Genomic DNA, 25,505 nt, shown 5'->3' on the forward strand with positions numbered 1-25,505 from the left:
AAGAACTCTCCTTGTGGGAGTGTTAAACAGTGGGAGGCAGAGGGTGGCACGTTTGGGAGGGTTGCACAATCCCCCTTAGAGATTTTTCACTTGGTAGTTCTGTACTTGAGTTCTGGATGCGGGAAGGAAAAGAGAGGAGCTGGGAAGGCAAGAAGGGTAACAGAGCTTGGGAGCAGACAGAAACCAGAGTGAAGAATCTTGCAGATGAGGTCTCCCAGGAACTCTCTGCATGGACAGGCAAGGCTGTCCTTCCTTGGAAATGTTGATGCAAACGTCACGGGAAGCATCTGGTGAAGCACTTGGGCTGCCCAGGGGAGCTGTGGCGTCTGCCCTGCTGGAGTTTGAGTTTGTTAAACCAGAGGCAGAGCAGTCAGGGCTGGATTAGGCAGGATTGATCCCTTTGGGAAAAGGGAATGAGTCCTGCTCTTTGTATCACTTCCAACTCTATTTGCCAGGATTCCCTGGTAGCTGAGAGCCTTATGGGCAAGCAAACAGTCGAGTCTTGTTTAATGGAGTTGTGCTTCTCTTGCAGGCAAGCAAGTCTGTGCACATGCTTGATAAGGAAAACAGCCCCTGCCACCTCCTGTAGGGGCTGAAGCCACTGCTTGTTGCAAAAAGTGAAATCCTAAAGGATTAGATGTGGGAAATGGTCATGAGCCAGCTGTTAGGGGGAAAATGGGCACTCACAGTACAGCCAAAAATAAATGACAGTCAGATTTCATCAGTGGCATCCAAACCAACATAAAAATAGGCGAAATAATTAAATTATCTGTCTGAAAAGCAGTGGCCCAGCAGCGTTAGAAGAGCATCTTTCACTTGCTGTGCTCTTGAATCATCTCTAAACCTGGCTTGTCGCTATCCATCAGGGAAGAGCCCAGCCATTTCCTCCAGGATTTGATGACCAGCATGGGTCTCATCTACCTTCTTCTAGAAGGTTCCTTCTTCCAAAATCCTCCTTTGACTTTGGACAGACCTACTCCAGGCTCAGCCAACAACCTTTTGGAAACAGTCCCATGATTTAGTAGTGATAAATAGGAAAGGAGTTACTATTAAATACGGACATTCATGAGCTTTCCAGACCATCTAGAAAAATGAAGACAATGCTCTACAGGTGTGAGCTGAGGAGGAAGGGGGATGTCTCTTTTTTTCTCTGCCCTACATCATATCAAGTCCACTAAAGCCACTAAAGAATCTCTAGTGAAGTCTGTTCAGCAAACTATCCTGGAACTGGTTCCATTTGGTGGAAGATCACTGAATTTTGGGTCATGAGAAGACAATGGCATTTTCTTCTGTTGGGGAAAGAATGGGTGGTGGCAGAAGAAGTGTCTCTGTTCCACCACTGTCTGAGTCTTAAAATGCCAGATATTGTTAAATAAAACTCAAGAACTTTGTCCATCTCTGTGTTTCTGGCTGTTTCATAGTAAGTGGTGACAGTCAAATAGAGAGGCTCATTTAAAGTGGGGAAAAAAGGCTTCAAATCCTTGAGTTACTCTGAGATTTGAGTCTTCTCTCTTCATTTCATAAGAGCTCCCCTACACCTCAGATAAATTCTCTTTACCTCTTTGCTGGAACATCTCACAAGGGGAGAGAAGGCAGGAGAGCAGGGGAGGTGGAGACAACATTGGCTTGATGATTACATGGCATCTTCTTCATCTCTCAAGCAGATCAGCCTGGAGTTCATAGGGAAAGGGCCAGGTTATGCAGTTATGATGTCCCCGTGGTTCTCAGCCAGCACCAGGCTGTTCCAGGAGTCCTGTTTGGAGCTGGTTTGGGGAGACTGGCTCATGGCTGACTGGTAAGCTTGGGGGGAAAGCTTCAGAGCTGAGATTGCAGGGTGAATGGATGATCCATGTCCAGACATGGCAGAGACTGAGAATGCCTATGGAAAAAAGAGAATGCTGTGAAAAAAGCTTCAAACCTCAGAGGGCCATGTAAATCCCTTTAGTGTGGGCTGGTGGTGTTGTAAAAAATGCGTCTGGATTTGCTGCAGGGCTGGAGATTGCACCCTATGTGGGATACTTTGGGCAGGCTCTTTCCTCCTGTCTCCCTTTCTTTCTTGTTCTAGACACACAGAATGGTTAGGGTTTGAAGAGACCTTAATGATCATCTCCTTCCCACCCTTGCCATGGGCAGGGACACCTTCCACCATCCTAGGTTGCTCTTGTCCAGCCTGACCTTGGACACTTCCAGGGATGGGACACCCACAGCTTCTCTGGGTAACCTGTGCCAGGGCCTCACCACCTCACAAGGAAGAATTGCTTCCCAATATCCAATCTAAACCTCTCTCTTTCAGTTTGAAGCCATTCCCCTTTGTCCTATCACTCCATCCCTTGTAAATAGCCCCTCTCCATCTTTTCCTGCAGCCTCCCTTCAGGTGCTAACTACCTAAGTAAAGTTATGAGGATGTTCTCCCCATGTCTACCACCCTATTTCCCTTTTTATTTGTTTTTCCACTGCTAACATCTCCCCTCAGTACCTGAGAAACAGGGCTGGGGTGCCCATAGTGAGATGAGAGCCCAGGTTCTGTTTTGATGGGGCGCATTTCCTCGGTGGTTGTGGTGCTGCTGCTGCTGCTGGTGGAGCTGGTGGTTGGGGTAAGACTCTCGCTGCTGGATGGGCCTGGGGTAAAACCAGAGGGTAAAACAGGCTCTTTCCAAAGACCTTTCAGCACAGAGTTGTGCCCACTCACCCAGAAGTGAGTGTGGTAAAAATAAATTTTAAAATAGTTGGAAGGGTATTCAGGTATTTAGACATTCCCCATTTTTTAAAAAATTGGCCTGTTTTGTTATTGGATCTCTCTAATTTGAGGGCACTGTGGTTAGAAATACAAGTGCACACACAAATACACATAATAAAATAAATTCCTTCATTTAACACTTACCTGCTGGTGCCTTTGTTTTGTTAAGGTTCTTAGGCTTGCGTTTCCTCGTCTGAATTCCCTCTTTTCTCATGGCTAAAGGCCTTGGGACCTATGAGTCCAAATAAAAAAGCACACTGGTTTCTGACTGTCCTTAAGGTCATCTAAGAGAACATGATTCCAATTCTATCTTGTGGTTGAGCTGGTTTAATTGAAAGCAACAAGATGGAGCCCAAATTCCCTGGTCAAGGGAGATTCAAGATATGCATCCAAATGGGAATAAAAAGGCAGATCACACCATGGTATTGTGTGTTTTAGGGCCAGAAGGGAACTACAACTTATGTGTTTGTGCTTCTGACTTGCCTTTTTTACTAAAGTGCCTGAATTTATTAGGGAAGAATCTGGGCCTTTTTTCATTACATTTTAAGACTTATTTGCAAAAGGGACCTAATTAGTAAGTGAGAAATACCCAGCATGTATGCCCCCTTGCAGGTATAAACACAACATAACCTTGAGGGAGACTAAACCCAAAAGAACAGCAGAAAAGCAGTTCCAGGAGAGCACAGAGCTATGTAAAGAACCCAGCCCCCAGCCTGGTGCCACGAGCAGCCTCCCACAGCCAGGATTTACCCCGTGGAGCTTCATGTAGAGCCCGCAGGCGTTGCAGACGGGCTCCCCCTCGGCGTTCCTGCGCCACAGCGTGGTGGTCGTCGTGTGGCAGTTGGCACAGGAGAGCCCAACACGGCGGGATGCTGACTGTGGGGACAACAGAGCAAGGAAACAGTGAGCCCTGCAGTGCCCTCACCAGCTGCACCCCACATCCCAACCAGCTCGCTCCACCACGCCTCAGGGTTCCCTCTCCTCTTGCCTCTCATATTTTTCTGGCTTTTTATCTTTTTGCTGCTTTGCAGTTGTCCAGCTGCCTCATTTTGCCCCTCTTGCCTTTCCACTGACTCCAAGATGTCTCAGCTCTCCTGGGCCGTCTCAGGTGGCACCAGAGATATGAAATAGAATCACTGGAAAAGATCTCCAAGACCATCGAGTCCAACATGTGACTGATCACCACCCTGTCACCCTGCCCAGAGCACTGAGTGCCACATCCAGTTGTTCCTTGGACACCTCCAGGGATGGGGACTCCAGCACCTCCCTGGGCAGCCCCAGCCGATGCCTGACCACTGTTTCAGTGAGCAAATTCTTCTGGATGTCCACAGTAAACATCTCCTGGCACAGCCTGAGGTTCTGTCCCCTCATCCTGTCCCTGTTCCCAGCAGCAGAGCCCAGCTCCCACCTGGCTGCCCCCTCCTGTCAGGGAGTTGTGGAGGGCCAGAAGGTCCCCCCTGAGCCTCCTTTCTCCACAATCCCACATCACCTGAATGGGACCCCAGATCTCCAGCAGTTCTAGTGGCAGCTTAGAGACTCCCTGCACATGTACCCGCCTACCCTAAGGTGTGTACATCTCAGACCATTCTGCCTTTTCCGGCTCCCAAGCCCTTCCAGGCATCGTGGCTATCACAAGAAAATGTTTTCAATGCCATAAATGTTGCATATTCCTTGCTGGCTTTGTGCTATGCTGTTTATAGAGCCCAAGGGGAAGATAAAAAAAGAGAAGCTTCCAGCAGTGTTTTCCTCCTCTTGATAAAGAGGGATAATTAATAGGAAGTCTCACTAATGAATTAGTGCAGGGAGCAGACCCAAAGTTCCTTTTCTGGGTGAACTGGTTTAGTCAGCCTCAGAAGGCAACAGGAGAAAGCAACAGGCTTGAAGTCATATAAAATACAAGTTTTGAGCTGGGAAACAGCGGGAGGTGGAGGAAGGAAAAGCCACATCCTCCACACTTGCCTGAGTTTTGTTATCATCCTTCAAAGCTCAGGCCTTAGAGGCCAGTAAATGAGAGAGGGAAGGTCCTGAGTGCCGGGTGAGATCCCGCCTGGATCGTTGGGACTCCGGAAAGGCGTTTCACAAGAGGGCGCTCGGTGCCCGCGGCTGCTGGCAGCGCTCAGGCTGCCCGTGTCACTTTGTCACTCGCAGGGCACGCCTGGGTTTGGGCACAGACCGGGCTGAGCGATGCAAAGGGCAGGGCAGTGCGGGGATGGAGCCTCGAGGAAAACAAGGAGTGTGGAAATCTGGCTTTCTGGTGGCTGCTTTTGGCTTGGGTTCATGATCAGGGAATGTTATGGAATCATAGAATGTTGTAGGATAATAGAATTTTAAGGGGGTAGAAGGGATCTTAAAGCTCATCTAGCCCCACTCCCCTGCCATGGCAGGGACACCTTCACTATACCAGGTTGCTCAAGGCCTTATCCAGCCTGGCTTTGAGCACTCTCAGGGTTGGAGCATCCACAGCTTCCCTGGGTAACCTATTCCAGAGTCTCACCACCCTCACAGAGAAAAATTCTTCCTAATACCTAACCTAAAAGTTGTACCCATTGCTCCTTTCCTGTCACTCCAGTTCCTGATGATGAGTCACAGATTCCCTGTAGGACCCTTCAGATACTCGAGGGGGCTGTGAGGTCTCCACAAGACCTTCTCTTCTCCAGGCTGAACAGTCCCAACCTTCTCAGCCTGTCGTGATGGACTCGTCACTGGGGACACAGAGACTTTCCCAAAACCCCTCACCAAAACATGCAGGGAGCAGCAGAGTATCAACTGAGCTCACAGAATCATGGAGTGGTTTGGGTTGGGAGGGACCTTAAAGATCAAGTTCCACCCCCTGCCATGGGCTGGGACATCTTCCACTATCCTAGGTTGCTCCAAGCCCCATCCAAACTTGCCTTGGGCAATTCCAGGGATCCAGAGGCAGCCACAGCTTCTCTGGGCACCCTGTGCCAGGGTCTCAGCACCCTCACAGGGAGGATTTTCTTCCTAATATCCCATTTAAACCTGCTCTGTCAGTTTGAACCATTCCCTGTTGTCCTGTCATCCTTGTAAATAGTGTCTCTCCATCTTTCTTATAGGCTTCCTTCAGGAAAGCTGCAATAAGGTCAACCCAAAGATTTCTGTTTTTCAGGCTGAACAATCCTGTTCCTGTCCCCCAGGTTCCTTGTGTACACCCCACCCTGACCCCAGAGGCTTTGGGATGCCCTGACCTGCCCTACAATGGGGGCTTCACCTCATACAACAGATGTGGGAGCAGAGTATCCAAAATAGAAATCCAGAAAAGTCACCATGAAGTGAGGGGCTCACCCAGCAGTGATGAGGGACCCCTGTGGGTGCTGTGTTGGAACTGGAAAGAGTTGCCATTCCTCCAAATATCCCAAAATCACCCTGTGTCCTACAGCCCCTTCCACCGCCTGCCTGAGTGTCTGGAGAACTGCTCTGGGCAGTACCAGGGCTTGGAGTATCCCAAGCATGAGAAAATCTGGCTTGTTTTGAAAAGTCTGGACCTCAGCTGGGCAGATGGGAGTCGAAACACCCCTGGCATCTCCAGCTGGCTGATACTTCTTTGCCTCCTCCTCCCACAGGTGTGATCTGGACTTACCAGCCTCCTCTGGGGTTTGAACAGGGGCCGGTTGATGCCGTTCATCTTGTGGTAGAGCCCGCAGGCGTTGCAGAGGTAGTGCCCCGTGCCGTCCCTCCTCCACAGCGGCGTGGACATGGCCCCACAGTTGACACATTCTCTCCCCTCAGAATAATCATCAAAAAATTCTGCTGCCACGATGGGGGAGAAGAGAAAAGACTCTGTTAATTAGGTGGCTGTACCTGTAATTGATGCTCTGCTTCTCAGTTTAGCCCAGAACAGATATTTCAAGAAATCACAAATGTTCAGGTTTTATAGGTTGCAAGAAACAGATTTTATAGAAATCTTTTGCAAGAAACAGCTCTTCCTTTCCCAAGGAAGCACCCCCCTCCCCAGGATTACATAATTCCCAGGATTATTGGGAAGAGGGACTCCTTTCCTTGCCATGGCTGCAGAACTTCTGTGGCAGCAGGGATGTGCTGGGACACAGATACCAGGAGGCTCTGATATTATCAATTTTCCCTTCTGCTCTGATGTTATCCAGTTTTCGAGATTGGCCATAGCCAGGGCAAGCAGATCGGGGCAGGTGAGCAACCCTGGTTACAATCAAGGCAGATTCCTGACACTATGGATAAAAACAAACCCCACAGAGCGGAACTGCCCAGAGCTCAGGCAGCTGCATCTCAGAAAACCATTCCATGTGCCCTGCTCCCCATGGGAATGCTCCTCACCTCCAGCCCCTCTGCTGGGGGGAATGGCTGCAGAGAGCCAAGGGGAGGTTCGTGTGCCTTCACCCCATTCTCTGCACAGAAAACGTCTCCTGAGGTGCAGGAATCCACAACTTGAAGGAGCGGATGTAGATGTGAACCTTCATGTACAACTTGAAGGTTCCCTGCCCATGGAAGGGGGTTGGAAATGGATGATCTTTAAGATCCCTTCCAACCCAAACTATTCCATGGTTCTGGGATTCAAACCCTCAGTTAACAGGGATTGTTGGGAATTTTTGTGTGTTAGAGGCTCAGCTTTTGATAGAAATCTGTATTGTGTTTGATGCCACACTCCAGGGCTTGCTGCATTCACCCACTGCATTCCTGGTACATCCTGCACTGGTGCTTGGCTGCAGCTGGGATGTGAGGGACAACTGGGAATGGAGTGATAGGAGAAGGGGGAATGCATTTAAACTGACAGAAGGCAAGGTTAGGTCAGATGTCAGGAAGAAATTCTTCCCTGTGAGGGTGGGGAGTCCCTAGTGCAGATTTCACAGAGAAGCTGTGGCTGTTCCATCCCTGGAAGTGTGCAACACCAGGCTGGATGGGGCTTGGAGCAACCTGGGATGGTGGAAGGTGTCGCTGCCCATGGCAGGGGGTGTGGAATGAGATGAACTCTAAGGTCCCTTCCAACCCAAACCACTCTGTCATTCTGCCCTGGGCTGGGCCAGTCCAGTCCCTCTGGCTGTGACAGGACCAGGAGGCTCAAAGGTCAGCACAACACAGCTCAACTGCATCATCATTCTTTGGAAAGACACAGCTCCCTCCCCGTTCCATACAAACCCTTCCAGAAGCCAAGAACTTCACTGTATTTTTTGTCCACCTGCTTTTTACACAAAAATTTCAGCTTCCTGCTGGAAGACAATTGCTCCCCAAGGAGCAAACCAACAAAATTTGGCTTCTGGCTGAGTTGTGCCTCAGTCCCATGTGGATTCTCTGATGTCTAGCAAGGGTTATGTTCAGACGTGGCCTTATTTTCTCTTTTCCCCAGACTATTTTTGGAAAATCTGCAGGAAACTGCATAACTGTGAAGCAGCCAAAGGACAAAAAAAATTAATGAAGTGGCGCCAGTTAGCAGAGACAAATATTCACGTGAGCTTAATTCTCCTTAGGAAATCTGGCTAAAAATGGCAGGAGATTACACCATGTGCCCATGGGGAAATGGTAGAGAGCAGTAATTTATTGTACCTAAGCAGCTCTGGATCCAGAAAAGCAGGAATCCAGTATCTTCCCAGCAGTTTAGGAAAATCTCTCTACCCTGGGGCAATTCTGGTGGTTTCAAGAAGATGGGAATCCCTCCAGGTGATTTTTGTCCACATGGATTCAGTGATACCATAACCCTCACTTTCATTCTTAAAATGACAATTGAGTCACAGCCAAAATCTAGATCAAATAAACTTCCTTTGAAAAGAGAAGGGATTGGAACAGCTGGTCAGGAAAGAACTCGTTTCCTTGAAAAATCTCAAGAAAGGAAAACATTTCACTTTTTTTTGTTTTTCATCTTAGAAGTTGTTGAGGTTTTTGATTATAATTTTCCTAAGAAAAAGCCAAAGTATTTTTGCAGTAATTATTTTCTTGTAAAAAATGCCTTCTTCTTCGAAAAGAATTCAGTACAGAGTTGTGGACATAATCCAGGGAGAATTTAGCAAAGCAGAGGTAACAGTTAAAACTTGAGTGATTTGAGTTGTGCCTGAGACTAATTACAAAATACGGTCTTTCTTGGAAATATTTCCAGCAGGAAACCAAAATACAAAATTTTTAATAGAAGACAAAGGAGAAAATTTCTAACAGTCCCTTGGAAATGTTAAGAATTGGACTAGTTCTTAATAAGAAGGTCCCTCAAAAAAAATGTCAAGTATGGATTTATTTCTGGTTTTAGAAAAATGTAAGTCTCCTATCTGCTGGCAATAAATAATTTATTGCCAAAAGTTGAGTGTTATTTCCCAAGAGGGGGACACCCAGCTCCAATGCCACGATATTTTCAGTGTTGTTTTCTCATCAACATCCAAAACACAAGTGCAAACCTGCCTTGAGACCTGCTCTCCTTTCCCATCTGCATTTGACTGATATTCTTCCTATTTGTTTGGTTGGGTTTTGGCGTTTTTCCCCAGTTTCCTTGGAATTTGGGTCTAGAACATCTATCTCAAGGGACTTCCTTAGAATCACAGAATGATTTAGGTAGGAAGAGACCTTAAAGCCCATCTCATTCCAGCCTCCTGCCATGGGCAGGAACACTTTGAAATATCCCAGCTTGCTCCAAGCCCCATCCAAACTTTCATTGGTCGAAGTTTCCAAAACTCCCCTTCTGCTTCCATGGCAATAACATTTGTGAGACTTTCCCCTCTCAGCTGCAGGCAAAGGTGATCCTTGTGAAGGTTCATAAACAGGAATCATTGGTGTTTGAGTCAGGGAAGGGACAGACTTTGTTCCCAGGGGACACCGAGGCTCCACAATGGGCGGCTCTCCCTAATCACAGCCCCTATCAGATGGGTGTGTCCCCTCTGGGCACCACCCAGTGCTGAGTCAGATGACACCCGCCAAGTGCAACCTCATTAAAAATATTCCTGCAGCTGGGAGAGCTCCTTGGCCTCGAGAGATATCACCTGGAGGAGAGATATCCTCACCTGCCTCAAAGAATGCTTTGGGATGGCACAGGAAGTGTCTTGAGCACTGCTGGAAGTTGATTTAGAGATGATGATATGGGATTGGTGCGTGTCATTTATTGAACAAAGGGTGTTTGGGCCCTAAGGAAGTGGGAAACAAGGGACTGGATGTCTTTCTAGAGGAAATTATATTTTTATAATTGTTATTTTGTATATATACAATTATACATATATTCACAGCATTAGTGAACTCCAGAATGAAGTTGCCAAGAGGAGTTTTCTGAGCTGTCCTTCTGGCCACACATCCCCCCTGCTTTGAAGAAACCTGAAGATGTACAAAATAATGAGAAAAGCTCACCTGAAGACCTGCAGCCTGTGCAGTTTGATGTGGGTGGGTGTTCAGGACCCAGGAAACCAAAATGTTCCCAGGGCTCAGGGCCCACAGGAGCTGGGATCTACCATCAGGCTGAGCTAAATTTGGCATGGAGGTCACTGGGCTTCAAATGCTCTAATTGTTTAATTTGTCACTGTTATTAATAATGGGGATTAAGGAGACTCCCCAGGAAAAAGCAGCAAAGTGTTTCCTTGGCTTCTGGCTCAGGGCTGGAGCTCTAAATCCTGGCATTATGAGATCCCCTGACACTTATTCCTTGTACTTTGCAGCCGGGAAAGGAAACGTTTATTCAGGCAGCAAATGGCCTGAGCGGCTCCCGGAGGGCCCTGAACAATGGGGGGGGAAGGAAAGGCTCCCCCAGTCACACTCAGGGCAATAATTTCCGTTCTGTGGCACAGGAGCCGCGGCCTGATAATGGAGATTTATGGGTCCATCCGGTGACCTCTGGAATGGCCTTTCTGCTGGAAAGATTTACTCCCCCTCCCAAAGCCAGGTACAGCCAGTACTGGGACAGGGTTGAGGGAAGGATTTGCTGATCAGGCTGAGAAGGAGCCTCATGTGTGCTGAGTGGCCTCATCTTCCTCTTTGAATGTTCAGCTTCCCCACGTGCCTTTGCCAAGCCCTTATCTTGTATCTTGGGATCATTCAGTCCTTTTTATGGGCTGGGTCCCTGGTGTTGGCTAATCCTGATGGCCTTCTACTTAATTCTTCATAAAACCCTGCCTTTAGTCAATGAAGGAGCTTCTCACGAAAGCAAATCATGAAATCTCACTGAATGACCAGTGGAGAGAATGGATTGTGTCCCATCCCTATCCTGGTCATCACCTTGCTGTGTAAAATGAGATTTTTTTTTCCCCTCTCATCTACTGTTTATGAGCACTGCAAGGTCCCCAGGGCAGGAAATGTCATTTGTGTGTTGCACAACAGGCTGCTAATCTTGGGTGAGGCCTTGAGTATACTCATGTCAGAAATACTTTCCACAATGGGATATCCAGTCCCCAGGGAGCCAGGAGTGACTCCTGAGTGGGACACAGGGGTCTGGTAGGGAAAAAAGGAATTCTTGGATGTGGCCCTTCTTGGACGTTGGGAGGGATCCTTCACATCCACTGAGATCAGCCTGTACGGACAATGCTGAGGTCATCAGAAAAGCAGATTGGAGCAGTTCCTGCCAGCCCACACCTCCAGCACCTCTGGCTCACCAAAAGTCTGGAGAATTTTGCCTTCCAAAACAGAAGAACCGGATATCGACTTGCACCTCAACCCAAGGCTTGAGCCTGGAGCATGGCATGAAGTGACCTCTTTCCTACCATCTCTGCAAACCCCAACTCTGCCAGCCTGGCACTACATCCATTCCTGAGTCCAGGCCTTTGGGCTTTCTATAGGAACCCATCCCTGGAAGTGGTCCAGGCCAGACTGGATGGGGCTTGGAGCAACCTGGGACAGTGGAAGGTATCCCTGCCCATGGCAGGGGGTGGGACTGGATGAGCTTTAATGTCCCTTCCAACCCAAACCATTCTGTGATTCTGTGATTAAATCTCTTTGCACAGGGGAGATCATCTTGAATGCATAAACCTGATGGATCAGGAACCTAAGGAATAATAACAGAAAAAGGAAGGGTTTTGAATCCTTCAGTTCAGAGCCAGCATTCAATTTATGAATTTCTCTTCCCAAATTATCCTGTGGAAAGGGACAAAGAGCCCTCCCTACCCTGGTTTGGATCAGACCCTCCTGCATGAGAAACAACGAGGTTGTCTTCTGCTTCCCTCCAACCCCCTCCTGCTTTCACCCTCTCTGGATGGAAAGAGACTTCCATTAATATAGCACTGGAGTTTTGTTTACAGCTGGAGAGATATTTGATATTAACAGTTCCCCCTGCAGAAGTGTCTCCTCAACCCAATGAAGCAACTCAGCAAAGGAGGAACTGTCCTTCAAACACAGCCAGGCCACTTAGAGGCTCTAAACACAGCCTGAGAGCAGTTTTCCCAGCAGAGAAGCAGTTTCCTAAAACAATTTGTTATGATAAGAGGTGAGAGCCACGATCCTGTGTATACACAAACCCCAAATGGACTCTCGGGGGCACTCGCAGCTGAGGCAAAGGACATGGACACCCTGGAATCCCACCCAGGACACCCCTACCTTCTGCTTCAAGGGACAGCCACAACAGCATGCCAGGAGATACAGGATTTAGCATTCCCAGCCACTCTGTCCCAAATCCCAAAATTGTTCCCATTAAAAAGTGGCAGTTTGGAAATCCTTCCAGCCTTTTGGGGTCCTTTAAACCAACACTTTGCTGCAGCTAGAGGAGCTGAAAGTCACATCTTCTTTTTCTTTGGGATGGGTTGAGGTGTTTCCATGAATTGCATGATTCCAGAAGTGGAAGTTTCAAGGGGAAAAACCCACCAAAAAGTTTCTGGTCAGATCACATCCCAGCTAAAAGGGCTGGTTGATCCAGGATTGTGGCACAGAAGGAAAAAATGAAGAGACAACAGGGGAATGGGCAGGGAGTAAGTGGGCAAATTTTAAACCCCCAAATTTATGCATGGGGGAGCTCTGTAGCCAAAGGAAAGCTGTCATTGAGCCTTTTCTTTGTCCATGGGTACGTCACCACCTTGGCACACAGGCTGGGATCAGAAAGTGAGGATGGAGCTGATGGTGCCAAGGGTGTTGCTGTAAAAACAGGTTTTGCTCATTGGTTTTTCCCGTTCTGCTCTCTCTTCCTGTTGTCTCTCAGACAGAATTTGGGGAAAATTCACCCAGGGCTTTAGAGATCTAAACACAGGGAGAGCAGGACAGTGCCTGTCTGAGCAGTGCCCATCTCTGGGCTGGGGGCTTTGGGAATGTGGCTCCCTGCTCTTCCCTGGTCTGGGTTAACAGAAGGCATCACCCATGTGATTGAGGATCTGCAGGAAACGGGGAACCAGGTAAATTCTCCACACTTAGCCAGAAACATGCTTTCAAGCAAAAAGCATCATTGTGCAGCTTCACAGAAATGGCTTGGTGCCATCCCAGAAAGTTTTAGGGTTTATCTGCCACATCTGTGGTGGAGAAAATGGTAACTGTGTACCCAGTTGGCTGCCTGGGCCAAACACTTTTCCCTCTGAAAACATAAAGACCCTACTTATTACTGAGGAAACATTCACCCTACAGTCTGGCTTTCCAGAAGGCAAAGAAATCTTCTTTTTCCCCAGCTTCATGAAACACCACGGCAAAACATTTCCCGTGCAACCCTTCCCAGGCCAAATGTTTCACGTCAAGGCAAAGGGAACATTGTGTCCCTCCCCTGCAGCACTCCCTGCTCTGCCTGCAGCAAGCCAAGGTCTGTGGCACACACCATTGCCAGCAGCCAGGAATACTCCTTTTCCTTCATGGATATGTTTTCTGCGCTTTGAAGGACGGTGGAGGTGGAAGCAGCCAAAGGACCAGCTGAGATCGTGTGCAGGAGGGCCACGATGGGAAGGCTGGGCAAATTCTGGGCCTGGCTTGGAGCTGAGTCTTGGCTCTGCATTAGGATGCCCTTGAGCAAGGCTTTTCATCTCGTGGTGATGCTGTCCTTTTCCCCATGACAAGGAGTGACACTGGAGGGGGGCAGAGGACAGCTTTCAAAAGCTGGAGAAAAGAAATGGATGGAAGAAGGGTGGGTGGAAACAAGCTGGACTCCTCTAAATCAGATCTAAGCACTACTTTGGGAAGGGGCAGGAGCTGGGGGCATGGCCAACCTGGTTGCTTGGAAAAGCACTGACAGCTCTTCAGCACACAAAAACCACCAGAGCCCAAATCATCCAGCCCCATGGTTATCTCAGAGCGGAGTGGAGAGACAGTCCACACACACTCTGAAGGACCATGTTATGTGTATATATCCCACATCCCAAAGGTGCACAGCCTTCTCTGCAGGAGACAGGAATGCAGACATCCCCGAGGGTCTTTTGGTGGGAGCCTCTTGGCCACCTTTTAGAGACCAACCTGGTGTCCAACAGCAGCTTCTGCTGACTGTCAAGCTGTGACTGAGTGAACTCCCACCCACCAAGGTGACCTCCCCTTCCTTACTCCTCCTTGCAGTTCTTACACTTGTAAATATCCGAGGCTCCTCTGATAAACAGAAGATTCCTCCGCTTATCGACTGTCCAAATATTTTTTAACAAATCTCAGATTAGCATGGAGAGCCCAGGGAATGGGGAAGATGGGGTCAGCCTCAGCCTGGGGTCTGCTTGGCAGGAGGCACCTGGAAATGGTCTTTCTCTCTTTTGACAAAGAATAAAGAGCCACAGCCTTGCCCTCCTTGAAATCTGGCCCATCTCCAAGTGGATGTGCCCGTTGAGACTCTTCTTTGATGGCCTCAGGGAAGGGACAGTGGGGAAAAAATGAAGAGGATCAGAAAAACTTGGGATTTGCAGTGCCATGATCCCTCCTGGGCAGCTGTCTCTGAGTTGGAACAGGTAATGGATCATGTGCAGCCACTCTTGGTGTCCCCACAGGGGACCACAAGCAGGTGTGCTGTGGAGTCCTGCCAAGCTGCTGCTCCATGCCGGAGCCATGGGAATTGACCTTATGGCTGCAGGGTAACCAGTGAGCCAGGGCCAGCCACTGGGGAGGTTTGGAAGCCTGACCCTAAGCCCAGCCAGCAGAATCTGGCCACGTTCAAATGTTCTGAGACACCAATCACACCCAAACTTCCTCCCAGGAGCTGCACCAGGAGAGGCTGGGCTCAGGCTGAGATGGTCTGTGCTTGGTCCATGCCAGGAGCTAACAATTACCACAGAATCACAGAATGTCCTGAGCTAGAAGGGATCCACAGGGAACATTGAGTCCAACCCCTGCCTCTGCACAGAACAACCCCAAGATGATTCTTCACCAGTGACTGAAGATTATGGTCTGTTGGGTTTTCATTAGAAGATAAGGGAATGTCCATCCCTGGGCATTCCAAAGCCTCATCCACATGCCCTCAGCCACTGCTGAGTTGGTTGTCCTGCTCAGGATCTTAAAAAGAGCATTTCTACAGTCCTACACCTCCAGAAACCCCAAGTTTGTGGTGTTTGTTTTTTTTTTTTTTTTTTTTTTCCCAGATCAGAAGAATAGACATTTATCTAAAGCAAACAGGCAAAATCTTTCTTGTAGAAATACAATGATGCAATTGTATTATTGTTATTATATTTGTGGGCATGTAGTATACATATATATAAACAAATATATTTGTATATATACACCTAATATGTCCTAGAATCACAGAATGGTCTGGGTTGGAAAGGATCTTAAGCATCATTTAGTTCCAGACCCTCTTCCATAGGCAGGGATGCCTGGGATGTCCTTGAGAATGCCACTGTAGCAAGTCAGAATCATCTCCAATCAATTCTTTCTGGTTTTGCTATTAAAATTATTATTATTCTGTGACCATGTAGAACTTAGCTATATAGAATAGTGTGCGAATATATATTTATATATATGTGCACAAATGCACACATGTATATTTAAAGAAAACTAATTTTATATGTGTAAAACACATATGATATATTAAAACACCTTACTTTATAAATTCAAAACACATCTATACCATGTGCAGGAATATATGGAATATGTAGGACTGCTCCACATACCAAATCCCTCCCTGAGCACAACAGCACCGACCAATACTGACACATCCAAACTCCAAACCCCTGTCCCAAATTAGTTTTGTTCTAATTTCACTGATTTAGACACAGGTTCTGCCTCCAGTTCAGAGCTGTTCCACTGACAAATCCCACTCAGAAGAGCTACACCAGCACAAGCCAGGCCAGATCCCGGCCTCCCAGTGGGACTCCAGCCAGGGACAAACAAAAAGGTGTTTACTAGGGCTCATCACGTTAGAGGGGACAGTGAGTTTGTCTAACCCCTGGCCCTTCTCTTTTCCTCTTTTATTAGTTATTCTGGATGTTAAATCAACTCAGCCCCTGAGCGGGGCGGGAGGAGGGGATGATAAAGCATCTGCAAAGGTCACTTCGCAGCCCAGGCCAATAAAACGGCAGGTACCGAACTTATCAGGGCCACATATAACTTGCAGCTTTTCTAACTCAATTGATTGGACTTTTTATCTAAAATAACAGGCATTATAAGATAGGCGAAAGTCGAGATAAGGAGGAAAATTGAGTAGCCTCGAATCAAGATCAGCCTGGGGACAGGTTCAAACTCCCACACCTGCCCCAGAGGAATCAATGAAAGTTTCTTGGCGCCGTCCGCTCGTTTTGAAATGCTGCTGGAGTTGGGTGAACTTTGAGACCGCGGCGTTTATTCTGTGATTATAATTAACCTGCTCACCCGTTGTTATTGATTTGTGTGGAGGGAGGTGCCAGAGCCTGACTGGGATGTGGGTTTGGGAAGAGAAGTGCTTAGGAAGAGCAGGCAAGAGTGAGACCCTTCCCTGTCTCGAGGCAAAGGGAACAGGGTGAAATCCCCCTCCTGCTTGTGGTCCAACTTATTTTGGGAAATGAAAAGACCCTCAAGCCTGGATCTTCATGTCCAGAGGGGCAGGATAAATTACAGCATCACTCATCTGTCCCAGAAAAATAATGAAGGACTGAAACATGGGAAAAGTCATACCCAGCATCCAGAGCATCATCCCAGCCCAGGGAAGTGTGAGGACGAGACATCCCATCCCCAAAGCAGCTGCCCCTCTCGTGCTCCACACCACCCAGGCATGTCCCAACCCAGAGTCCTTCCCAGCAGCCAGCCCCCCAGGCAGGCAGCCCCTGGGGCCAGCACTCCCTTCCCAAAATAATCTCAGACATCTGGGACCACACGTCATTTGGAGGAGTCCTGATGTCTGGGGCTCAGGGCCTCACTGATTTTTTTTTTTTTTTTTTTACAGCTCCAGCACTGTGAGCCCTGGATGTTGAATAATAGTGGCTCCCTGGCTTGCAAATCCAAGAGTCTGGCTTGGAAAGTCATTGGAGTTTGAATAATAAATATTAGATTGGGTTTTCTTTTTTGTTTTTTTTTGCCTCGTCTAGGATTTCAGCATGAAGGAATCAGGGTTTTCCAGCCTCTCCCTTGTCCAGGAAAGCTTTTCTTTCCCTTTCTGAAAGAGCAGAGCCTGACATATGATAACAGGACTCCGGAAGCCGGAGCTTGTAGGAAAATTGAGGTGCACCAAAGCACAAGGGCTGGCAACACCAGGGGTGGGCAGCTGGGAATCCAGCAAGAGGGAGATGTCTCCTGAACTGTCTGGAGGTGTTTGCAGAGCCAAAGGAGGCACTCAAGGTCAGAGGACAGCCTGGAATTTGCTTAAATATTATGAACACAGGGAGCTCCATGTGGAAAAACCAGGAAGAATTGGCAAAACCTTGCTTGGAGGGACTGGCGTGGCCTCATTCTCCTTCAGCTCTGCCCCCAAATTTGGGTTTTAACCTTTTGGGAGAGTCTGATGGAAGTGGGAACCCAGTCCCATCGCAGCTCCCTGTAAATGCACCATGCTGGAAGCAATGTCCAGCAGCAAAGGGCTGAGCTCTGGGAAGGAGAGCAGGAGCAGCGAGCAGCGTCCCACCACGGGACCTCTCCTGAAATGCTCCCCCAGCAGACACCAACTTAATTCCCAGGGATTAGGAGGAAGCATTTCCAGGCAGCGATTTTGTCATCCCAGATTCAGAAGCAATCCAGTACCAGTCCCTGGTGGAGACGGGAGATCAGCCCTGCGGGATCCCTCATCCGGCTGCCCTTGCCCCACCTCTGCTGGAAAAATTTTTAATTTTTGGCTTTCCAGGAGTTATTTCTTTTCCTCTTTCACAAACAAAATGAATTTCCGAGTCGCTCCCAAGTCTGGTGTGAGTGGTTCGAGCCCAGCTGGCTCCGATAAGGGTCTCACAAGCTTTAGGGGTGACTAAAAATAATTAAAAAAACATCCTGAATTCCTTCATGCTGCAGCATATAAACGAAGTCGCTGCATCTCAGGAAAGAAAGGAAGGTCCCACTGGATTTTGGGGTTTCACCTCCCTGAGAACATATGTAAATTCCCATGTAATTTGCAGTGGGCTGAGTTTCTTCCCTATAGAATCTATTTGCATGGGCCTGATCCTGCACCAGCTCCCAGTGAAATGCCCTGTGCTTTAATTCAGGGATGCCTTCAGCTCTGAGCAAGGAATGTGGGTAATTTTGGGGTTGTTTTTATATTGTCACTGTTTTTTCTGTTTTTTTAAGGGATGACCGATCCTAAAACCTGAGCAGGTTTTGCCTTAAAACGACAGAGAAAGCAAAAAGAGATTGGAAATACCCAACTTGCTCCCCCCAAACAAAGACTTCATTCTACAATTAGGTATCCACCTCATTAAGCAAAAAAAACCCTCTGTGCCAGCAAATAATTGAGAAAAAAATTAATCACTGGGCACTTCTTGGAAAAGAAAAAATTATTTTCGCTTCCAGTTGACGATGCCCCAAATTTGGCTTTAAAACCAGGTCTTGCCAAAACCCCAAAGCTGAAACATTTCAGCGCTGACGACGGGGTCAGATCTGCATCCAACTTGGAAAATCTCTGCCTGGCTCTTCTTTTGGAGCACACCCAGCACCCGCCAGTTCTTTTTTTGGGGGATGAGAAAATCCAGCCCGAGCTTATCGTATTGAAAAAGAAATCGCTGCCGAGTGCCGCGAGCGTTTAGAAAGGTGCAAGAGCATGGGGAATGCTGCAAACTCAACGCACCCCGCAGCAAGGAGCTCCTGGAAAAAAGAATAAAAAAGGGGGGGAAAGGGAAAAAAATGGAAAAAACTCTGATATTTTGGAGTAGGTTTGAAAACATGGGCGTTTTCAAAAGAGCCTTTAATGCCCCTCGTGCCAGCGGTGCTGGGGTTATTTTCGAGCGCTGTCACGCAAGTGCAAGCACCCGTGTGTGGGAAGACCTCAGTGCTCAGGCCTGGCAGATAATTGGGTTTAATTTGTCATTACAGATGTATTTACAGCTCAGACCCGGTCACCGTGACCGATGATGTGGGGAAGCCTTGGAAAGGCAGGAGAAGTTTTCATATTTTGCCGTAATGTGGGATGTGATCGCAGACAGCTGCAAGAGTTCTGGGCCATGAAGGAGAAAGACCAGTCTTTCTTAAAATTAAAAAAAAAAAAACTCAATCCAACTTTATAATGAAATTTGCTTCTATAATTTGGGTTAATTTGGGAGGTCAGAGCAAATTCTCACCTATTTCCCTGGTTATTTAAGCAGTGTTTCACACTCGCACACCAAAGGCGAATTTACACCTTCCTGCCAGACGGCAGCGCCGATTCCGAACCGCCGGCAAGGTGAATATTTGGCATTTCCAGATATTCCCATCTCCCTTTTTGAAATCCCACAGGCATAATTACACACATTCCCCACTCCAAAGGAACTTAGACGTGTAACAACCCAACCTGGCCTTTACAATGGAAGGGTTTTGGCAGCGTAATCGCATTTTTCGGGATCCCACGTCCCCAAAACGTGTGGCTGGTGCAGCAAAAGTCTGCATTTCTGCCTTTCCCTCCCAGTATCAGCAAAACTTTCTTTCCTAAGCCTATGGACTGAGCTCTTGAGGTAGATTCCCACCTGGTTTTGAGCCCCAAAGGGGAAGCAGACTCTTTGTTAAGTTTTTTACAGTTCGGTTGCAAAATCCTTGAAGAACTCATGATTTCGGCTTCCTTTGCCTCGTGAATCCCCAGGAGTGTCACCGAGCAGGGGGAGATCCCTGAAAATCCCATTTCTGCACCTCCTTTCCAATCAGGAAATTGCAGGGAGGGAAGGACACACCAAGCTGATGTGCAGACTTGGGAATAAAACCTCTCAAAGTTGATATATTTGCATTCCTTTTTTTCCGAATGCTTGCAAAGCTCTGCAGGGCTCAAGGAGCAAAAATTTCAGCCCAGAGCCCTGCACCGATGAGAAACAAAATTTCTGAAGGTTTTAGGACAACACAATCAATTTTTTTTAATTGAATTTTCTTTGAAATTGCACCTTTATTTTAATATACTCCCTCAGAAACAACAGGCTGCCAACCTTCAGGCACATAAAAAGCCACTTTTTCACCCAGTTTGGAATTTTATTTGATATTTGGCACTTTGGTGGTTTTTTCCACACATCATTAAATTTTCAGAGAGAAATGGTTTGCCCTTTCAAAATACCCCTCTGCATTTGGCAGAACCAGTTTTGGGGAGCCCCTTTCTGCCAGCCAAGCCAAGGGTTTCCCATCATCAGAAGAGCACAGAGGTGTCAGGATTGGGCCTGGTTTCCTTTGGAATACTCTGCCTGATAAACCCTCATCTGTTTCCAAGAATTTCGCTTCTTTCCATTAAAATTTCTGGCAAAAAATATAGAGAGATCAAACTATAAGTTGTCTCTTAAAAAAATAAATTTTGCTGTTATTGTTACAGGGACAAAGAAATGCACATGGATGTGTAAAAAATAATTAATACTGGTTTAATAAAATCTTAGATTAAGTACCACCATCCACTGCCTTAACTTTTACTGCTCTACAAAAATTTGTGAACTTTTATATTATATACTGCCCCATGGCTGTTCTGTGCAAAATAAGCTGCACTTGGTAATACAGTGCAATTTTTAAGTAAAAAATTGAATTATTAATAGGGGTGACAGAGTGCCGGTGATGGTGTTATTTTTATTATTATCACTGATTTATTTGAAATTTAAATTCTACTGCTTGAGGGGCTTGCAGGGGGGAATAAACATTTGTATGCTCAAGCTTGATCTTGCTCAGAGACTAGAAACCCTCATTCTGTGGGTTTCATCCCAAATCCCAGACTGACGGGTGACAATTAAATTAGGATGGAGAGCAGAAGGTGGATTCAGACCCAGAGGGGGGAACAAAGCCCTGGACGAACCTTCCCCGCCGGCGGGGCTGGGGTGAGAAATGCGGCCGCTTGCGAAACGGGGGATGGAGGAAAAGGCAAACACGTCCAACAGCCCCATCCCGATGTCCTACAGCCCCATCCCGATATCCTACAGCCCCTTCCCGATATACTACATCCCCATCCGATATCCTATAGCCCTATCCCCGTGTCCTACAGCCCCATCCCGATATCCTACAGCCCCATCCCGATGTCCTACAACCCCTTCCCGATGTCCTACAGCCCCTGCCCAATGTCTTACAACCCTTTCCCAGTGTCCTACAGCCCCTTCCCGCTGTCCCACATATTTTTCTGCCATCCTACACTCACATCCCTCTGTCCTATGGCCCCATCCCAGCATCCTAAGGTCCCATCCCTCCAGGATCAGGGACAGAACGATGCTGGGACTCCCCTCTCATCCCCTGCCACCCCACAGGGACCAGGCACCTTGTCCCTGGGTGTGTGGGGAAGGTCAGGGGCTGCTTGTAGGGGCAGAGGGTTGTAACAAATGCCAATGAATCACTGGAAATGACAGCCCCGGGATGCGACAGGGCCGATCTTTTAGCAACCCTGTGGGAAAGCTTAAGATCTGGTTCCCAATCTCTCCCCCACCAGCAGCAGAAAGGACATTTTCCAAGCCAGTGTCTGCTCCAGGCTTTGATCTTCCCAGATGCTGTTGCTGTGTTCCAGCAGCGCCTGTTTCAGGAGCCTTGACATCGATTTGGCCAAAAAAAAAACCCCAAAAACCCAAAAAGCACCCACCAGAAATGCCCACAGCCCCGATTTATCCCCAACCACAGCAATACCTCCGCTATGCCACAGCGAAAGTAAAATCCACACTGTGAGCAAAATGAATTTGGGATCAGAACAATCTGGGATCAGAGCGTCCTTCCCCAGGCTGGAAAGATCCAGGAGGCAGCGAGGAGCTGCGGGGTGGATGCGCTCGGAGCTCTGTGCCGCCCTCCATCCCCGCTCCCTTCCGCCCGAGGAAGGGGCAAGAGCCAAAGTGCCCATCTAGGGTAATTTTGGGAGCGATTTCAAAAGATTTTTGGTGCTGGCGGGGAAGTCTTTTGAGAGGGGATTCTGCAGCTGGTCCTTTTCATGGCTCATTAAGTCGGGAATTCGCAGTAACTCCATCCCAGGCAATGCCTGGGGCAAGTTCACTGCCTCGACCACAGGGTCTGATCCTGCTCTTCAGGGTAATGAAATCAGTCACCAAACTTACCCTGAAAAGCCCAAATTTGGCATTTTGAACTCACACCAGGGAAAGCTTTCCAAACGGGCCCGTGCGTTTTACCCATCCTTCCCAGTGCTTCATACCACGGTTTAACCCAGGCAAAAATTCCTCAATTTAGGGAAAAACAAGAAGATTTATATTTCTTTTAGTGTTATTTTCTTCCAATACATTTTCACTAATCTTCTTTTCCCTGTGTGTTGCTTTATTGTTACAGGGATATGTTTATATAAAACAGGGAGGAAAACGTCATGCCCAATTATATAGACAGGGAATTCCTGTCTGCACATTCAGCTATAGCTGCCTATACTTGATCTTTATTTTTAAAAAATAGTAGTAATTAAAATTTTAATGACCCCAGGGGTGCTCTGCATTTAGCGCTGCTTGAAGGTGGTGTGTATTTCTCCGGAAAAGAAAATGAGAGCGCTGAAAATATTTATATTTCACACATTTAAAAGGATTGCTTTTCCACCTTGAGATTCCTCGCTGTGCAGAGAATAAAATTACTTTTAGCCCTAAGAAAAGGCAAAGAAGGAGTCAACTCCACCTTTCCAGGGATTTCTTAGGTGCTGACCAGGCTCGGATGTGGAATTAAAGTGGGTCTGTGATGGGAATAATCCACAGCGGTGTCCTCCCCACTACATCTTTCAATGCCTTCAGTTTTCCAGGTTTTTACCCTTAAAATCATGAAAATAAAACCCTTTCCCAGCTCAGAACCTCAGAGCCAGCCTCTACATGCTTTACTCAACCCCCTCGATGCCCAAAGCATCGCTCGGCTTCAGGGAGGGACCCGGCAGCGGCCGCGTCCCGACTCAGGGAGGGAGAAGTGGGAACGGGGCAGGGCTGGACGTAAAACTGCTTCCCGGAGGAGCTGCCTGCCAAAAATCCATTTAAAACTCACCAGCTCTCAGGCAGTATTTTATTTTATTTGGTTTTGGTTTTGTTTGTTTGGGGTTTTTTTAACCAAAACTGAAGCGCTTCTGCTTTAAAATTCGAACGCTTTCCCATATCCAAGGCAAAGGCATAATTAGCCCCATGCTAATGAATCTCACGGGTTCGGCCGCGCTGCCGAGAATCCGGCACCCGAGACAGTCCCGGCTCTTTCCTTTTCATTAAAAACCATTTTCTGCACTGGCTCAACTCATCGCTTCTTCCCAGTGCTATTTAAAACTCAGGTTTTTTTGCCATGAAAATGCGGAGCTGCAGCACAAACCACCACGCTCAAAACCCCCAAATCCCCTTGCGCTTTAAAAGCTGATGGGTGTTTCTGCAACTGCAATTCTTCATTTGCATTATTTTGGGTTTAGGGTATTTTTATTATTAAGAGCCCTTCTGAAATCACCGCAAAAAAAGGTGATTATTTTCCTCCCCCCAAGGAAGAGATGGCACCATGGTAAAATACAAATATTCATATGTGCTTACTGATATTCAATTAATACTTGATTTTTTAATGAATCCTAATTTTTTTCCTCTGCGATCTGCCTTCTCACGGCTTCCAAAAAAAATCGTCTGATTGGCTAAAATTTTGTCCTTATTCTGTTCCTCGTTTTGAGAAATTTTCTAGCACCTAAAGAAAAGCACAAGATGTTGGCAAGGTCAAGCCTTCACCGATGCCCAACTTTCCTTCTTTTAACAACTTAAAATAATGCTAAAGACAACGCAAATCCCACTGGACACGATGGAAAAATTGCCCTCCAAAATTCAGGTCAGAGAACGCAATCGTAAAATAGATCTGCAGACAAATTTGAGGTATTTTCTTTGTTAACCCCGACCCCAAAGCCGACAGAAATACCTTCATGGAGAGGAGGCGGGAAGGAAAAAAGGGTTTATGAAACCACCATGCAAAGATGTGCCTGCATTTCTTTCTCCTTTTATCCCTCTTCCACCTCACGAAATATAAAAGCAGTATTTTAAGCCATTTGGACCAATTCTTCGTTGTAGGAACCAGAGGAATTTAATGAAATGAAAGGCTCCGAGACTGGACTCGGCACGAGAGATCAGGGTGAGGATTTTTGGGGTAAAGAGACTCTGAAATACCAGGGTTTCGTTGTTCAGATGTGCCCGAGTTCCCCGAAAAGCACCATTATAAATGTGGATGCATTTCTTATAATCCTTCTCCATCATCTCTCCCACCTCAGCTCTAAATTTCTCTTTGCTCTCCCTTTTTGTAGCCCGACCTTTCCAAATGAATTTTTTTAAAAGACCAGAACGTAAAACAGCCCGAAGGGAAGATTTGGAATTCATGGACCCAACTTTGCTTTCTCAATGCTCCCAGTTTAACACCTAAAGCCCGCTCAGGAAGGGGCTGCCTACGTGTCCATGGAACATCGTGGGGGTAATTCAAATTATCCCCATCAGAGCCCCTAAATCCCCTCTGGGCTATTCGAGGAGCCAGCAGGCCCTCGCTCCAGAGCTCGCCCCATCACTCCTTGCCGCTCCGGGCCTGCCCTAAATTTCGTTTACTTTTTAGAAACTTTGAGGATGTTTTGGAGCAGTGATTTTGCAGAATAATTAAGAATAAGGACCCCGATGTTTTCCAGACAGGGAAGCCACTCAGATAGCGACAACCCCAAATATTCCGAATTCCTCCCTCCAAAAACCAAAACCTACTCACAGAGGGGTGCGTGCCCCAAAATCTGGGGGGGTAACGGGGTGAAACCTCCCCTCCCATCTCCCAGCCCCGTGCTCACCGATATTAGCGTGGCGGGCAGCCGCGGGCGTCCCTCGGCTCTGCAGGTTGTGCAGCATGGGGCTGTCAAAGGGCGACGAAGTCCAGGTCGTGGCCATGTCGGGGCTCATGTAGGCCGGGTAGGGGCTGGAATAGGAGCTGCCGAAGCCCCTGCCGTACTGCTCCCTCCCGTTAGCAGAAAGGTTCAAGGAGCTGCTGTAAGCCGCCGCCGCTTCCCGGGAAGAGGTGGCCGGGATGGGGGTGCTGGTGGAGAAGGAGAACCGAGGTGACACGGGAGGGTGAGAAGATCCAGGGTTGTAAGCGGCGCTTTCTGCTCCGGGTTGAGTCCAGATGGAGTGGCTGGAGTGGACGGGGCTGCCTTGCTGGGAAGAGGCGCTGCTCTGCAGGTAGGGCAGGCTGGGGAGCATGGAGGTGACCCTCGTGGTGGGCACATAGACGGGGGACGCTGCGGCCGCGCTGTGCATGAAGCCACCTGCCCCCTCGTACGCCGGAGGCCCGGGGTTGGCTGCCATGGCTAAGCTCTGGTACATCTCGTGCGGGGCCTCCCCAAAGCCCAGCCGCGATCCAGAGCGATGGGGAGCGCCTGGAAAACCCTCGGCTCCACTTTTTTTTTCCCCCGGAGCGGTCCCGCGTGGGCGCGCAAGCCTTCCAGCCAAAACCAAAACACCACCAAGCGATGCGA

General features: G+C 47.9%; 1 protein-coding gene across 2 annotated transcripts; it reads right to left on the reverse strand.

Annotated features, from left to right (window-relative positions):
- Nucleotides 1-1,370: 1,370 nt before the first annotated feature.
- Nucleotides 1,371-25,505, reverse strand: GATA4 (GATA binding protein 4). 2 transcript variants are annotated; one of them, XM_064709940.1, is made up of 6 exons: nucleotides 24,825-25,505; nucleotides 6,336-6,502; nucleotides 3,488-3,613; nucleotides 2,882-2,969; nucleotides 2,477-2,619; nucleotides 1,371-1,879 (listed from the first exon to the last, which is right to left on the reverse strand). In XM_064709940.1, exons 1-6 carry the CDS (start codon nucleotides 25,351-25,353, stop codon nucleotides 1,697-1,699), a joined length of 1,236 nt encoding a protein of 411 aa, XP_064566010.1. In that variant the 5' UTR covers nucleotides 25,354-25,505; the 3' UTR covers nucleotides 1,371-1,696. The 2 variants fall into 2 exon arrangements, with proteins under 2 accessions (XP_064566010.1, XP_064566009.1); XM_064709939.1 differs by having other exon boundaries at nucleotides 6,336-6,505.

This window comes from Zonotrichia leucophrys, chromosome 3, assembly GCF_028769735.1.
Source record: "Zonotrichia leucophrys gambelii isolate GWCS_2022_RI chromosome 3, RI_Zleu_2.0, whole genome shotgun sequence".
NCBI lineage: Eukaryota > Metazoa > Chordata > Aves > Passeriformes > Passerellidae > Zonotrichia > Zonotrichia leucophrys.